Raw genomic sequence first — 18314 nt, 5'->3', positions numbered from 1 at the left:
AATTATATCAGCTTCTGATTATGTCTTTTGTCTCTTATGTGGACTTTTAAACAAATAAGTGTATTTTAAAATAAGTATATACTATTTTTTAAAGATTTTATCTACTTATTTTTAGAGAGGGAAGACAGGGAGAAAGACAGACAGAAAGAAACATCAATGTGCGGTTGCTGGGGGCCGTGGCCTGCAATCCAGGCATGTGCCCTGACTGGGAATCGAACCTGCGATGCTTTGGTTTGAAGCCCGAGCTCAATCCACTGAGCTACACCAGCCAGGGCTGTATACTGTTTTTTAAAAAGATAATTCTTGTAGTCTTCCTGAGCTGCACACAGACAGCTAAGAAAATTAAGGAGATATTGGGGAATATGGCCTGCTTCACAAACCAGGAGAACCCCATCTTCTGCTAGCAAGGCAGCAGGAAGTGGAGACTTTTTTCAGTGTACTGGAAGGAGAATCCAGCTTCCTCATACTAAAGACTAGTGATTTGCCTCCTATCTCCCATTCCCTTTCCTTTCTACAACAAAACACAACACCCATTTTCATTTGGGCTGCTGCTACCCTCTCCTCACACCTACTCCAAGTGCTCAGGTGAGGCTCCGCCTTTCCAGAGGTGGGGAATGAGATTCAAGACAGACCAATCAAAGCACAGTTTCTCTCTGGACCCCTGGACTGGTTTAGGGTTGGCCCAAGACCTAAGACAGCTGAATCACAGTGAACTACATGGCTTTTCTAGCAGACAGAGGAAAGGAGATCTGCTGTTTCCTGCTGGGCTTGCACCTGGAAGGTTTTGCAACAGCTCTAAGTGCCAACACAGAGCCTGAAAGTGAGTGTGACCAACAAAGCCAGAGATGAGAAAAGCACAAAAAGTGGGTCTCGACGTTATTTCAGCCCCTGTATCTCACCATGCCTTTTCAGTCATGTGAACCAATAAATGTCCTTTTTCCTTATGCCACTTGAGGTCAGGTTTTCTGTTTTTGTTTGTTTTTTATGAGCCAAAGAGATCTAAACAACACAGCAGGCAAGTAGAGACAGACACTGGACTGTCTCTTTCTGGATAAAAAAAAAGGTATTGGACTGTCTCTCTCTGGGTAAGAAGAAAGGGCCAACACCTTCCAGCTGGAAAGAGGAATGAGTCACAAGTGGGCACTGGGAAAGAATTCACTTGCATCCTAGTAGGAGGAAACCAAATAGTTATGAATGGCTTAAGGATTTAGGCTTAATCCCTAGGTGAAGGCACAAATCCAGCTGGCACCTACTGCTCTTAGTGTGTTCCCCTGACACATACTGGAACACGAGAGAAGAAAGGGCCCCAGCTCATAACATATTTGGCTCCTAAAGGCAACACATCTACCTCTATGTGTCTGCAGGTGACTCTGGGCAATAATGAAGTCTCTCATGTCACATGAAACAAGCAAGAACCCAAGGAGCATGATTTTATCTCTAGGCCCCACACAACAGTAGCCTCCATAGAGTTCTATCACAACAAATTTCTGAAAAGTGAACAAAATATCCAAAACCTCAGCAGCTTTAATTCTTTCCTTGCTTTGTCATCTCATATTCCCTTAATGATTTCTTCCGCGTAAGAGTAGGTACCCACTCTGCTTAGTATGACCTTTTCCCCTCCCATGACCAAGACACATGGAGAGCTGCCACACTGCATGGTTCCTGGATGCGAGACAAACGTTACTGTACATTTTTCTGAGGAACAAACCCACTTCTACCCAAGAAGAGCGAACATGACACTAAACAAGCAGCAGTTGGCAGGTCTGGGAGTTGTGAACTGTTCCATGAACCACATTTAGCAAACTAATGATTAGCTTCCACTTATTAGGGCTCTGTAACCATAGGAATATTGTGTAACATTACAGACAGGAGAGTCAAATTACAGCCCGGCTAAAGGGCTTTTTATAGCACCAATGAGGCAAAGCTCATAACTTGAGCACGTCCATTTTAATTCATTTTATATTCAAACTAAATTAAAGACAGCCTACCAAGCTACCTTATTTTCAGAAAGCACCACTGATTTCTATACCTGCCTACCAATGCTCTGCTCACCTACAGAAAGAAACTTCCTGGTAGCATCTGAACAAGATGCAGAGACATAATGTAAAATTTTCTTCAGAACTCAGTCCTTTTCTCCCTGCCACATCACTTGACCATTGCAGTCCTTAGTAAAACTGACCTAGGCTAGAGGAGCAGCTTGGCGAACAAAAAGGCATCGTGTGGATAAAGAAGAATGAGTGCATTCCTCCCTAACCCACTCCCACATGAATTTGGAAAAACAGAAGACACAGACTGAGAGCAGTGTTTACAAGGGAGGTGGTCTTAGAACTGTCACCTGGATCAGTCCCAAGATCCGTCTAGTCCCCTGTTCTGTTGCTGACAAATCCACTAGGGACTTAGAGGAAATGACTAGGAAAGTCACCTATGTAACTCCTACATTTCCTAATAACACAATGTAATGTAGGCAGATTAAAATTGTTCTTCCTTCAACAGAGAAGGTAATATATGCACACAGTAAAAAAATGTATTGAAGCAAAACAAATAGATATCCATAAAAAGGTAAGCCTTTCCCATACTGGAGGCAACTGCTATCATCAGTTTTGTGAGTGTGTACTATCTCGAGTGTAGGCATAGACATATATGAATATGGCTTTTTAAAAACACAAACAGAACACTAGACATGTCATTCATTCCGTGCACTGCAATTTTCATTGAGCACTATCTTAAGAAATTGTTCCATATCAGCACACAAACATATCTACCTCACAGTACACTCCACTGCACCATAGTTGAATGTCCCATTCATAGAAATTAAGGTTGTTCCCCAGTTTGGCTGTGATAAACAGTGATGTTTTTACATGTCTTACCTCTTGAAAACAATCCCCAAAGTGGAATTTCTAGGTCGAAGAGTATGTGCACTTTAAATTTTGAAATATACTGCTGACCTGCCCCTCAGAGGTTGTACCATTATATTTAGGTGTGAGAGTGACCCCATTTGCGGCAACAATGAGATAGGCCAGGGTCCTCTGCCTACCCAAAAACATAGTCCAAGACCCTTTGAAGAGGGATGCCAGGTTGCATTGCCTCCACCCCACCCTAGCACCCCAGCTGCTTTCTGGAGAGGACAGAATCGTCTTGAGTTTACAATGCAGGCAGTGAAATTAGACTGGGGACAGAAGTGGAGGGTGTCCCTTTATATCAAGGTAAGTGAATCCAGAAGGGGGAAAGTCCTAAAAGAAACATGAGAGTGATGAGAGTGACAAGGAAAGAACCTCAGCATACTTCTGATTAACCAGGAATAAACTCTACTTCTCCCAGAACCACAACCAACAGTGGAATAATGAGAAATCTGTTCAGGTGTCTAGGACCATTCTAGATGAAAGATTTAAGAACGCCAGAAAGTTAAATGGAATCAAGTACAATAGCCATCCAATTTTATAAGTATCCACAGTGAATTTAACCACAAAGATTTATAAACTTCTCTGTTTTTGATTAAACAGAAGATTTTAAAAAGCTGACATAATACCGTTGGCATAAAATAGGAGACCAAAGCAGTCTAAAAATTTTTTCAGAAAGCACCTGTTCTGTACTCTAAATAAAATTCAGAAAAATATGAATGTTGTGAAATAAGACATCAAATAAAAAATAACAGACTGAAATAAAGGGAACAGCTGAAAGGGAGAAATGAAAACAGCTAAATAAAGTAGAGTTAGTAAACACACTGAAAATTCACTTATAAAATTAAAACTTGCATTATATAAACAGCAAATAAAAAATCAACCCAAGAGAAATTTAAATGAAAGACATGAACATGGGGCACAAGTTTGACCATTTTTGCTAAAATGCAAAGTATCAGAAGAAAAATGAACATTAAAAATGTGCAAAGTGGCAATAATGTATTTTTTTTAAATTCTGAGAATTGTGTAATACCAAACAAAAAAAGAGTTTGTTTTTCTTTAGAAAAATATATGTAAAAACTCCTTCATCAGACCTCAATGAGTGCAAAAGAATGACTATATGGTGATATTTAAAGTAATGAAAAGCACCCTGACCTGTGTGGCTCAGTTGGCTGGGCATCTTCCCTCAAAGCAAAAGGTTACCAAAGTGAAAGTTCACTGGTTCAACCCCTGGTCAGGGCACAAGCCCCGGTTGCGGGTTTGTCCCCGGTTGAGGCACATGTGAGAGACAACTGATCAATGTTTCTCTCCCTCTCTTTCTCCCTCCCTTCCCCTCTCTCTAAAAATAAATAAATATTTAAAAAATAGAGTGAAAAGGGGGAAAATTTCTCACTATATGGTTAACAGTCACTCGAATAAATAATTGAGGAAAAGGAGAGTTAGTTTCCACTGTAAATGAATATATTCCACATGGGTTTTAAGGAGAACAAAAAAGTTCCACAATCCTGGAACAAGGAAGGTGTTTTAACATATAATCCACCTAGGAAAAAGGCTGACTTCGTAAAAGATTGGACTTTGTAGAAATATAAAATATTCATAAGACAAAACAAAAAGTACCAACAGTAACGTTCAAGATAAATGACAATATGAAATATATATATTTAACATAGCCTCCATACCTAAACAGGTCCCACCATCCAAACACGACTACATCAGTAGAAAAACAGGCTAAAAATGCAAACAGACAATTCATGAAAGGAGAAATATAACTCAGCAAGAAACCTAGGAAAAATGTCTAAACTCACCTAGATTTATAGATATGCAAAGTTAAATAAAAATGAGATTTGTTTAAAAATACATTTTTAATTAATATGCAAAAAAGTAATAAAAGCAAGGATGTGAGGTATAAGATACTCTCCTCAGACTTGGATGACAGCAAAGTTGGGAATATCAGTGAAGAACCTTGAAAACATGTACAAATTTTGACCCAGCAAGTCAACATCATAAAATAAACATGAAGGAAATAATTAAATAGGCATATAAAAATTAAAAATAGTAATAGCTTAGCATTCACTAACATGTGGAGGCTCTGGACGAAGCAACCCACGCACATCTCTTCATTTAATCCTCACACTGTTAGAGAGACAGTGACTACTATTATAGACAATGAGACAGAAGACCAGGAAGGTTTAAACAACTTGTGTAAAGTTAAACAGATGGAGAGTGGAAAAGTAACTTGTCTAACTGCAAAGTGCTCTTGCCCCAATGGGGATGTTCATCTGAGTACTTTCTAGAATGACAAAGAATTGCAACCAGTCTATATACCCGAGACTAGGGGGCTGATTAAAATGTTACAGTATATCTCCTGAATACATGGCCAAAAAAATGTCATACTCCAGCAGAACCTGAATAATATCAGGAAATAGACACTCTACATTACTACATGGAAAAAGCCTGTTAAAAATTAGTAAATATGTAGTGCCATTCCAATTTTGAAGTCATTTTTATACTATATTTTAGGATAGTATATTTAAAAGGTTATAGTGGTATGATAAAATGGTCAATAAAGGTTAACTCTGGTCTGCAAGGCTGTTACTTTCTTCTAACTTTCAAATTTCCTACTATGACAACCTATAACTTTTAATCTAAAAAAAGCTATTTAAAATATATACAGGAAGAGAGACATGGATTTACTGAACAAACACATAGCTGATTTATATTTTTGAAACTTTAAACTAAAACTTGAAAAGAGTTATCTTCGCTTCACATTCAGGGGGGGAAAACACGAAACAGCACCCACACGGAAGTCGCTCTGTTTCCAGGAATCTGCAAGTCTCCCAGAGTCCTTTTCACCCTTCAAAGACAATGACCCCTTGCTAGTGGGGAGGGGTCAAGGGTAGCTCTTGGTGTGCAGAAGCATGAGGCTCCACCGCATTTGCTATGAGAAATTCTAGCAAGCTTTCTTAAGGAATCCCAATCAGTAAAAAGAAGGCGTTCTCAAATCATTGGCTCCTATCTTCCCTCTTCCCACCTAAAGCCCCCAATGCATTAGGAGTGCACACAGTAAACTCAAAGCGATCAAAGGAAGTCTTTGGTTTTACTTAATTTTAACCCATACCTTAAATAACAAAAATACACTACTTCACTTTTGAGAGACTCTGACAAATAATCCAAATCTTGCTTATAATAAGGCAGCCAATGAATATAGAATACAGGAATAGGGAGTGAATGGTTCACACTTGGCCCGGCCATCGCAAGGAGAGGTTTGGGAGGACAGGAGCCTTATTTATTTTATACTCTTGGCTGACCCACTCCAGTACCACTGCCAAGAACTTATGAAGACGACAGCATGTTCACAAAAGGAAGGGAGACGGGGCTTGGCCTTCGGGTCTGGAGTCTCCCTGGCTCAGCGGGTGATTCCTCAATTCCAAGATCCACACTGTTCAACGTAACTGGTAGTGAGATTCACAGATACTATTCTCTACTTGTTTTTTTTTTAATTTTATTTTTTCAAATACAGTTTACATTCAGTATTATTTTTGTATTCCACTTTTGATTAGATCTTGCACTGTGTTCATTTCTCAGCTCTGGTTGAACCTCAGTTTGGATTCTAGTCTATCTGCAGTGTCCTCCTGGCAGAGGCAGCTGGCCTTGTGACTTTCAGCTGCTAGTTATTAGTTTTTCATGACATTTCTCAGATGTTCATGATTATGTCTGTCCTTAGGAAAAGTAAAGAAGAAAACAGGACAAATATCTTGTTCAAGGGCCACAAAGAAAAGTGATAAAAACAAGATCTTTTCATACCACTCTTCGCTTAGCATGACTGAGCTAAGGTGCTTCTCTTTTAGATTAGCAAACCCATCTAAAATGTCAACATTTCTTTTCATTAGTGTTGCCTTACAGAAAAATCCGTCATCTTTGAAACCTTTCATCCCCTTCTGCTCCCCTGTCCGTATCCCGATGGTTGCAAAATCATGTTGATTCCCTCTCCCCATTTTGAGCCCGTCATTTCTTCCTGACCTCAGAGCAGCTATTTGGTCCAGCCCTTGATAGGGCATGCTCGGCCTAATCTACTGCAACTGTCTTCTTCTTCAATATCTTTCCATGATCAAATGCATGCTCCACATTGCTGTCAGTGTTATCCTCCTCAGACTAGCATCTGATCTAGTAAAAACTATTATCATCCAGTAGCCATTCCAGGAAAGCACTCCTCCATCACTCTGTTAGTAATCCTGCACAAGGTTCCACAGACAAACCCCCTCCCCACCCTACCCTCTGCCACCCACACAGAGATAGCTCAGGATTACCAGAGAAACACAAAAGATCTAAGCCATCTGGATCCATCTGCTGTAGGTCATGTGATTGGCCTGAGATTGTGAAATGAATCACGTGAATGGCCTTATACTGATTAATCAACGTCCACCCTGGGAACTTCTGCCAAAACTGTCAAGAAAGACACTCTCTTCTCAGTGATGCAAGCTCCAAGGACTGCTGAGACTGGACTATCTCGGACATTCCAGTGAAGAATACCAAGACAAGCAGAGGTCACAGATAATGAAAAGCCAGGCAAACGCATGGAGAAGGCTCCCACAAATGTAAAGATGTCCCTGGAGCACCTAGATCCTCCTGCCATCTCAGACTGACCAGTTATGTGAGCAAACAAAGGCCTTTTATTTTTCCTTTAAATTATTCTAAATTGCCTTGACACTTTTGGGTGTAATAGTCTTAATGCACACAAATCCACTACTTAGAAACTTTTAATAGCATCTTACTTCCTACAGAAGGAAAAAAACAAACTCCTTAACACAATATTCAAGTTCTTCAGCAAATGGGGCCATCTCAGCTTTTCAGCTTTAACTACCCTGCCCCAGCCTTGAGTACCTGCAAGTATTAAAATGAAATTAAAATCAGTAATTTCTGCTATAGCCACCACAGGGCCTGATTTCTGCCCCCACGCCATTGCTCTTACTTCCTGCGTCTAAATTATTCTTCTGTTCTCTCCATACTCAATCTTCCAAATCCAGTCCATATTAGGCACCAGGATCATATTTTACATTACAGCTTTCATATGCATGCATGTTTCCCTCCTACTAGACACTCTGCAGACAAGGAATGAATCTTTCTAAGGTTTCATCGCTAGCACTTGGCAATCTGCTTCAGAAAGCAGACGTTCCATAAAAATTTGCAGCTCTGATCAGAAATGGAAAGATTGAGGATTGACCACTTAAACTCTTAATTCTTCCTTACATTATAATTTTTCAAAAATTAACCGTATCATCATACAACCCAGGAACTGTATTCTTGGGTATTTGTCCTACTGACACAAATTAATGTTCATATAAAAAACCTGTACACAAATGTCGGCAATTAAAAAAATAACTATTGATATAAATCTGAAGGGAATTGCGCAGGTTGAAAACAAGCCAATCAGAAAAGATTACATGAAATATGATTCCATTTATACAATAATCTTGAAATGACAAAATTACAAAAATGGAGAGCAGAACAGTGGTTGCCAGGCGTTACGGATGGGGGTGAGGCAGATGACTGTAGCCATGAAAGGCCATCGCAATGAATCCTCATGGTGATGGAACTGTTCTGCATCTCCACTGTATCAATACCCTGGTTGTGATATTGTACTACAGCCTGGCAAGATGTTACTATTGGAGGAAAGTATGTAACGGACCACAGGATTTCTCTATATTACTTCTTACAACCATATGTGAATTTATAATTATCTTAAAATAAAAAGTTAATTTGTTAAAAAACTAACCATATTCCAAATCTGAACCAAAAACAGATTCCCAAGGAGTACCTTAAAAATAATCATAGTTTCAAATGAAAGATCTCAGTGTTATTAGCAATATAGTATAATTTTACCTACAAGAAGCAAGGAGCCCTCTCGAAAAGAGGTAGAGTTGTTCTCATCAACACAAGACACAAGAGAGGACAATTCTTTACATATGAAAACTATTTTTAGAAACTGGAATGGCAAAAGAAATGACAAATACTAACAAGAGAAGTGCCCCTCCCCAGGACACTGAGTTGGGGAACCCTGAGTGATGGTCCGTCTCTCCTAGTATATGGCTGGGCTTCCATAGGGATAAATAACAGCCACTGATCTGTGAAATCTGATCTGTTTGCCATTTAGATCCATGTGACTCACTGAGGCTGGCTGCATTCATATCTCTAAAAATACAGGAAATCTGCAGCCTACGCAAATTTGGCTCACTGGCTCATGGGTTTTTGATCCGAACATGGCACATTCACAGATAGTAGCTTCATATTTATATCAGCCAGCTGCATAAGAGGTTCTGCTGCTCAGATGAGAGACTAGGCTGAAATCTAGAAGCAAAGAGAATCAGAAGAATTATCTGCTTATATATATTTTATCTGGGAGTCACATGACACCTTCTCTTTAACAGGGAACATGACACCAAAGGTCCTCTATGGGCTAGAAGGATGCCCTTCCTCAGTCATTAGCTGTGCCCCACTAAATGCCTGTCTCCAGAGAAGACAGAGGGACTCATGAGCTATGAAAGACAGAGCAGAGGTGTGGTGGTCACATGAGCAACCTAGTGCCCTTGGGACTGGCAGTGGCCAAGGCTCCAAACAGAAAGGGTTGAGTCAGGGCACATGCCTGGGTTGCAGGCCAGGTCCCCAGTGGGGGCCACATGAGAGGCAACCACACATTGATGTTTCTCTCCCTCTCTCCCTCCCTTCCTCTCTTTCTACAAATAAATAAAAAGATCCAAAAAAATTAAAAAAAAAAAAAAAAAAAGAAAAAAGAAAGGGTTGATGCCTCAGATTTGCCACTTTTTGTTTCATCCAGTTCCACTTAGTGCCTCTCCCAGGAACCCCCACAGTCATGAAAACAGGTGAGTGAGGCAGCTTGTTTCTGAGAGTTACCTCTTGGAACACCCTGATTCCTTCCCTGTGGGCTATCCACACACACAAACCTGGTGACTTTTCAGAGGTGCCCTCTCCGTGTCCCCTGGGGCCTGTCTGGCAGAGCCAGTGCTGCACTCACCCATCAGGATACTCAGCAACTTCTGCACTCGGGAATTGACCCCCACGATTCGGTAGAGCCCTTGCTCATTGATCCCTAAGAAGAGAAACAGTGATGATTTAATTAGAGGTACATCAAATCACGAGTCAAGCCAACCCAGCCAAAGGCACTGTTCTCATTTTCTCGGTCCTTCTAAAAGTCGCTTTAATTAAAGTCCCTTGTCACTCAGCTCTGCTCTTAGCAAAGGAGTGCAACTGGTACAGCTGTCTAGGATTTCACGGATGTGCTGCACACTTCAGCCCTCATGTTAGTTCAGTCAGCAGAGGGGAAAGAAACCTTCTTCTTCCCTTGCCAAAGGCAGCATCTGAAGAGTTTTGAAAGATGTAAAATATATACTTTAAATAGATCGTAGTTAACTGGTGTTTTAATTTAAAAAGCCAAAAATGACATGACAAAAATTCATACTTCAGAAAAGGATAAACACTTCACAACTTATTTTCACATACAAATGAAAATATTGATGTTTAAGGACATTTTAAATTTTGGAGAATGTTAGCCAAAACTGAAAAATTAGAAAATCCATTCATTTGTAATGAAAATATTCATTATAAAGAAAGAGAAGGACCATCCTCATTCAACCCAAGGAAATGTACAACTAGGCTGGAAGGGGTTTCCCTTAAAACAGCCAAACAAAGAACCAAAAACTAACCCACTTCAGTCCTTTGTTCATTTAAGTACAGATGAGATCACCACTGTATCATTTACAAAAGGGGATGATACTTCAGACTAAGATATAAAATGACTTTCTTCCTGTTGGTCCTAGGCCCATCATATGTGGTACCTCTCAACTACCTGGTCTCCTGCTTTCTGTCTTGTTCCCTTGATGTCCATTTTTCAACCACTAGCCAAAGTGAACTCAAAGTATAAATCATTTCAAACCTTCTCTTTTCTCAAAACCTTCCCATGGCTTCCCATAGCATTTAGATCACAATCAAACCTTACTGTGCCTACAAGGCCCTACACAATCGAGCACAGGCCTGGCCTCAGCCCGTTTGATCGACCACTCCACTCTGCTGCAGAGTGGCCCTCCTGTTACTCCAGCTCAGGCCCCCAGTCACAGCCTTGGCACAGGATTCCCTCCACCCAGACACTCCTGTCCGAGATCTGTTCAACATTCAGGTGTCAGCTTAAAAGCAACCTCTTTGATCTAATGCATTCCATGACCAACACTGCTGGCCCATATCTGGCCCCTTTTTCTTTTTTATTTATACCAGTTAATAATATCTAAAATTATCTTTCTACTTTGGTTTCTTGTCTTTCCCCCCACAATTACAATATAAACTCATGGTACAGCGATTGTCTTCCTCACCATTATATCTCCAGCACCCAGGTCAGTATATGACACAGGATAGAACAAATAAAACAGTGATTTATACTCAATCAGAGCCACTACTTTGGGGCCAAAACAAAATTTCCTCAAAGAAATTACGGAAAAGGCTGATTCTGCAGTATCTTCTACAAGACCTATGTAGAAACGGAACTCACGAATGGAAGCAAGTGGTCTGCAATGAGGGGGCTCTACAGCTAAAACAGACCTATGCGAGCAGGCCATCATCCTGCATGGTTCACAGGCTAGGAGGCCCTGGTCAACAACCATGGGAAGGGCCCCAAGTTACTGGGTAGCAAAACCATTATTCAGTGGGGGCGTGAAGGGCTTGTCCTTTCTGAAGTGTTATCTCTTTCCTTCGTCCTTGTGCTTTCCTGGAACTTGCCACAATCCCAGCTTCAAGTGGGCAATGATTAATGAGCCCCAGAGGGCAGGGGTTCTGGTCACCTCTGGCCATCACAGTTATATGTGTATGTATATGAACTGCGGTAAGGAAACAGCCACTTCCTTCATGTATTTACGTAAATACATGACTCATGCTGTCCTTATGTCCTCTTTGTGTTGAATGAACTTACTTCGAAGTTAAAACATCCTTTTCACAGGCAGAAGCTATGGGACCAGGCCAACTGGTGACCTTCTTCTTCCTCACTACTTATCATGTATGTTTTCTGGCTTGACATCAGAAAAAAGTCATCCTCTTGAGGTATGGGTTTGCATTCATCACACAGACTCTGAAGGTTTTTAAATGATTAGGTTTCTCTCTTTGTTTTGGCTGCTGAAAACTGAGTGACAGACAGGTGGCCCACCTCAGGCAAGCACATGAGGTTGGAAAGTCAAGGGGAGGGGAGTTTAGTTTTGAACTCACTTTGGCTCCACTTTCATGCCTCTACTTTTGTTAACCTTGTATCTCTTACATCTCATTCTTTATTTTAAAATGAAAAGCATTTCAAATTGCCTGTTGAAAAATTACCATAATTATATCTACTTTTAAAACTTGAGAAACTGTAGTTATGGAAAATAGATAACACCATGATACAGGTACAAGAATGAATCTCCCCTCTCCCGTCACCCCCAGAATGGGCTGGTTCATACTTGGCAGGCTGTTTTATAACTTGCATTTTTCACTTACTATATATAATGAAAATCTTGGGTGTCAATAAATATATTTCCACTGCATTTTTAGTGATTCAGGGTATTTTTATTGCATGAATGTACCTCTGTTGATTTAACCAAATTTTGAGACATTTGGTCAGTTTCTGATTTTTCACCTTAATGATATTTTTCTGTAAACAGCCTTACAGTTCAATCTGGTCCATGTCCTTATTTCCTCAAGACCCATTATTCCCAGAAATGTCACCTACTTCTATTTTATATTCTCTGGTTATATTTTACATTATCTGTGCAAACTGCTTTAATTTTCTATCAAAGGAAGGTATAGTCGAAATAAGCAAACACTTAAAAATGTAAGTATATATTAAAATAATACATTGGACAGAATACTTTTTGACTAGATAGACAGGAGAAGACTTACAAAGTTCATTTTTTTCTCCCCCTCTGCTCAATGCCTTATAGCCTTTACAGAGATGCCTATATTTCTCAACTGGAAAGAGTTATGGATCCTGCTTTAAAAGACAGAACTTCTGCCAAACAAATTAAAAGCGCCGATGGGCTAAGAAGCTATAGAATAAATAAAAATTCACACATTTGAAAATGGTTCAAATCAAACCCAGTGGAAAGATAGTTATCAGCTTTTCTAAGAGGTTCAACAGACCAGTGCACTCAAAGCTCCAAACTGTCAGAAATGAGGAATCACCTTTGTGCTGATCTCAGAAGAGGGGATGGAGACCACCTGGATGAAACAACATCCCTGGTCTCTATGCCTGGCTCCTACAGACCCTGGAGAGGTCGAAGTGTAATAGAGAGGGCCTGACCACAGTGCCACTACAGGAGACTAGGGGTCTGACCCATTCTTAACACCTGGATGGTCTCCAGCAACAAACTCCCCAGAGCAGGTTCTTAACCTGGGGTCCATGGACCCTAAAAGATTCACTAGAGAATCCAGGGTATCTATGAACTTAGGAATACAATCACATCTTTGTTTGCACTAACTTCTAACTGAAAATTAAGCATTTCCCTTCCATTATGATATAAGCAACAAATCACGGTAGATTAACAGTACCTGCAACTTGGTCAGAAGTCACAGATACTATCAATAATATATTACAATTGTTGCAGACATCTTGAAATATTACTACTTCCAGATTAAGCCAGTTATCAACCCACCACTATAACTTGTTATATAAAGTGTTAACAAAGAAAAGCATCTTACTACATCATAACACATATTATTGTAGCTTAATATTTTAATAATTGAACTTCAGTAACTGGCTTCTTTTCAATCCCACATATTTGATACATATGTTTAAAACTTTCTTTGGATCAGCCAAAGAGATCGATGACACCAAATCAGCTGAGAGGCCCTGCTTCAGAGCAACACAGCTCATGAAAACACATTGGCAATAACACTTGGGAAATTAAATGAGTCACTTAAAGTCGGAAAATAGCAGGTAGCAGGTATGACGCCTCCCCAGGTGTGTGACCTTCACTGAGAACAATGCCATCTGTTGAACTACTTTACCTCTGGTTTCCACAGCGTGGATGCATTTCTTGATAATGTTGAAGCCAATGATGTCCAACTGTGCCACTGGAAGAGGAAGAGAAGCAAGTCAAGTTGCTGGCAGTGCAAACCAACCTTGGAACAAGGCATGACCAATCCAAGATGACTCAGTCCCATGGTATGGCCATGTATCCTTTTAATTTTTCCCACTAATGGTAGAGGAATGATTTTTAAAAATAGCTGGTATTCATTGAGAGCTTACCACATGCTGGGTATGGTTCTAAGTGCTTTGTGTATATCATCCCATTTAATTCTGCAAGGTTATCTTAAATGTACAGCTGAAGAAACTGCAGTATAAAGTGAAGAGCACCTTACCAAAGGAATAACTAGGCATCCTTTAAACTGTCTGGTTAATATTAGGAGCTGAAGGACTAACTGCTTGTTGGTCCCCTTCAAAAAGCATAAATTAACTCTGGCCAGGTAAGACAGTTGGTTAGAGTACCATCCCAATATGCCAAGGTTGCAGGTTTGATCCTGGTCAGGGCACATACAAGAAACAAATAGTAGATGCATAAATAAGTGGAACAACAAATTGATGTTTCTCTCTCTCTTCCCCTTTCTCTCTAGAATCAATTTTTAAAAGGCATAAATTAAGTGTTCAATAAATACTAGGCAACTGCTTGACACGGATTATCTCATTTTTTTCCTAGAAAGTCCTCTAGGCTGATACCATCATTAGCCCCATATTACAGATGAAGAAGCTGAAATTTGGCAAAGCTAGATATATTAACCAAAGATGTAGGTCTAATACATGGGAGATTTACCCCAGAACACGTGTGACCTAACTGCCTTATTTTTTTAATATATTTTATTGATTAGGCTATTACAATTGTCCCATTTTTTTCTCCCTGTGTGTCCTAACTTCCTTAAATGTGACCATGAATTAAAGAGAGAAGTAAAATTCTGTTCAGGCTACTAGAAAAAAAAAGACCCAGAGAAAAATCAAAATAGCCAAAAACAGAGAAGCTACTTGAAGAAGAAGACCTAAGGCAGTAAGTAGAGTCATCCTCTTGTGGTGAATCGGCAGGTGGTTACAGTATTCCACCTGCTCTAAAACCCACTAGTGTTACTCAGAAAATAAATGCTCAACAACGGCAACTTTTTCCATAGCACAGAACTAATTTCCATCCTGGCAACAAAGCTGAGAATCCACCAGACCTCATATCCACACTCTGGTTTCCCCGTGATAAGATGTATGCACTAATCTTTATGAAGGGGTTCATCTTTGACCTCTGAGGGCATCAGGACCAAACATTCTACAAACAAATATTCAGAGTAGAGAAGGAAATGGTAGAAAATAGGAAGGTGAGTATTTAGAAATGATTTGTCATCATCCCAGGGCAAGAAATAAATGTGTATGAGAACTGAGCAGAACTTGAACTCATCTTGGATCTAATCCAAATGGAATCTTTCTCCAATTCTAAATGTCTGAGTAAATGTAGATCCAGTGAAGATAAAAGCCCTTTAAAAAAATCACTGACAATTGCCCAAACCAAACTAGAAAGGAATGCTAATTTCTGAAAACTTCTCTTCCCAAAGGGAAACAGCTCTTGTTCTCACATGCATACTTAGTGCTTAGTGGTACTTAACGCACTTGGTCTCTAGGATGGTAAGCAAAGTAACTAGAAAAGAAGGAAAACAGTGTTTTTCTCCCTGGAGAACAAGTATGATACAAAACCATTGTTCTTATTCCCTTAAAGCTATAAAGAGCCTACTAACTGAACCCCTCGCTTTTTCTAGTATTAACCAGGTATTTACTGGGCAAATTGTGTTATTTCGAGTTTTTTGACTGGAAGCTGTAAGCCATATCAAAATTATTCTTCCAAATGAAACTCAATTCACTCATGCCACAGACATTTCCCAAACTTAAATTATAATACACAGCCAAATACCTATTAGAATCTAAGGGAAGATTTTTGTAAATAACAGCTTTATTGAGATATAATTCATATATCATGGAGTTCACCCACTTAAAGCTTACAATTCATTAATTCCTAGTATATTAACAAAGTTAAGACTCAATCGTCACTATAATTCTATAACATTTTCATTATCCCCCACAAAAACCTCACACACCTTAGTAGTCACTCCCCATTCCCCCTCTTACCTTTAACCCCAGAAACTACTAAACGACTTCCTGTCTCTGTAGATTTGCCTATTCTGATCATTTTATGTAACTGGAATCATACTATATGTGGTCTTTTGTGTCTAGTTTCTTTTGTTTAGCATAATGTTTTCAAGATTCGTCTGTTGTGACATCAATACTTCATTCTTTTCATGATAAAATAATATTCTATTGTCTGGATATACCACATTTAATTTATCCATTCACCAGCTGTTGCTTCCACTTTGGGCTGTTGTAAATAAATGCTCTAGGAACATCTGTCTACATGCTTTCACTTCTACTTCTCTTCAGTATATGCCTAGGAGTGAGATTGCTGGGTTATGAGGTAATGCTGTGCTTAACATTTTTTGAGAAACTGCCAAACTGCTTTCTAAACTACTGCACCATTTTACATTCCCACCAGCGATGGATGAGGGTTCCAATTTTTGCACATCCTTGCCAACATTTGTTATTGTCTTTTTTATTATAGCCATCCTAGTGGGTGTGAAGTGGTATCTCACTGTGGTTTTGATTTGCATTTCCCTCATGACTAAGTACCTTGGGCATCTTTTCATGTGCAGGGGAGGGTTTTCACTCCTTTATACAGTAGTTAGAATAGAGCCTACTAGACTGTATGTGTCAGAGGGGTTTTTTGTCAAGGTTTTTTTGTATTTGTTAAGGAGGTTTTCAAAATGTTCATAGCAGTCAATCGAAGCCTTTTAGTTCTTCTCTGGAGAGGTTCTTTAGAGGTTCTTGCATAGGGATGACTGTGAAAGAAGTTTGGGAAAGAACTGCCATTCTGCACAGTGCTCTGGGGAGCCGCTGAGGCGAGTTCCAAAGTTGGATGTTTTGAGAGTAGGTTTGTAAACACGGAACTGACGAACCTTTCTGTCCAGACCAAAAATTATTTTGCTTCCTTACCCCGTGAACACTGATTAAAGTTGGAAAACTGGAAATAATCTGGCAGCTGACAGCAATGAGCCCACTTGCAAGGTACATGCTCATAAAGCCATCAGCACAAGTAGCTAAAGAAATATGGACAGAGTTGGGTCATCCTTACAGAGGCAAGTCAGTCCTTGAACCTGTTCATGTGGAACTGTGGGAAGCCAGAGCCCTTCCTAGGTAAGTAACAGGTAATGGAAAAGGGCACCTTCCAAGTACATCCAGAAAAAAATTAACTTCCACTAAGCTACATTAACTACAATTCTTTTGGAACATGGCAAAGCAAAACCCCTCCAAAAGTCTGAGTAAATGTTCATCCTTGGAGTTTCCCAACATTAGAAGTTCTCCAATTTGTTCTAAACCAGCAAACCCCTTTTCTTTAAATAAATCTTACACAGATGTTACACATAAAGGCCTTACACATTATACATGTAATACAGTATTTATTAGCATATATTAGTTCAAATGTATACAATGCTTACATATTGCAAAGCCAAACATTAAAAGCTCAAGGTAACTCTTTGCCGCCCTTTAATGTGTCCAAGTTTCATGGTGATGATAATTATCACAGTTAAAAACTGTGTTAAGAAATGAAATTCATATCAAACCACTTTGCCCAACAAGAAACTTGTGAAGTACAGCTTCAGTATCATGCTCTGAATCTCTAAACGAGAACTGGTGTAAGCTATGTCACTGCCTGCAGCCCCACGCTTTCCTGCATCTCAGTCTCTCTCCATCTCTGTGTCTGTTACACTCACACACACACAGGTTTGACATCTACTCTCAACAACCTGAATTTCCTGCTGACGTCATGATTAGGTTACAGATGATTAACAACTGCTTTATTATTTAACATGGACTGAGTACCACTAATATGATAGGGACTACAGTGCATACATAGCAGGTCATTAGTCCTGATCTATGCCTAGCAGGTTCCTAATCTTAAGTTAATTGAGATCTCCTACTCTGAAAATCGAGTTTCCACTAAAAGGTTTAGAACACCATCACCACGGAGCAGTTCACTAATGACACAAAAAGTCTGAGCAGCCCAACAGATGGAATCGGCTCTCCTTAATCCCCTCAAGCAGGTGATTCAGCTCTTGCACTGAGCCAAGGCTCAGAAAAGGTCAGGGATTTATTTGCAATTTCTGTATCCTTATAATCTCTAGAAATAATCTCTCATTAAATATCTACTAGGCTTGCATTTTTCCATTAATTTGACTTGTGATGACTCCTTGCAGGAACTGTGCCTCCTATGCTCAACATCCACTGTCTTTCGGCTAAAGCTTATCTTCCTT

General features: G+C 39.7%; 1 protein-coding gene and 1 long non-coding RNA gene across 7 annotated transcripts in view; one reads left to right on the top strand and one right to left on the bottom strand.

Annotated features, from left to right (window-relative positions):
* ARHGAP26 (Rho GTPase activating protein 26) overlaps window positions 1-18314 on the bottom strand; it is a 409289-nt gene that overhangs the window by 161526 nt on the left and 229449 nt on the right. For all 6 annotated transcript variants that reach the window (XM_036014072.1, XM_036014068.1, XM_028527303.2 and 3 more), the window contains exons 13-14: window positions 13932-13997; window positions 9928-10002 (exon numbers count right to left, since the gene is read on the bottom strand). In XM_036014072.1, coding sequence (XP_035869965.1) covers window positions 9928-10002; window positions 13932-13997 — 141 coding nt within the window. The remainder of the gene's footprint in view (window positions 1-9927; window positions 10003-13931; window positions 13998-18314) is intronic.
* Window positions 295-1052, top strand: LOC118497905. Its single transcript, XR_004900419.1, has 2 exons — window positions 295-585; window positions 731-1052. It is a non-coding gene; the product is annotated as an uncharacterized LOC118497905 (long non-coding RNA).

Source organism: Phyllostomus discolor, chromosome 13 (assembly GCF_004126475.2).
Source record: "Phyllostomus discolor isolate MPI-MPIP mPhyDis1 chromosome 13, mPhyDis1.pri.v3, whole genome shotgun sequence".
Lineage (NCBI taxonomy): Eukaryota > Metazoa > Chordata > Mammalia > Chiroptera > Phyllostomidae > Phyllostomus > Phyllostomus discolor.
Note: the sequence above shows the minus strand (reverse complement) of the source record. Positions and strands in the feature narration are given on the sequence as shown.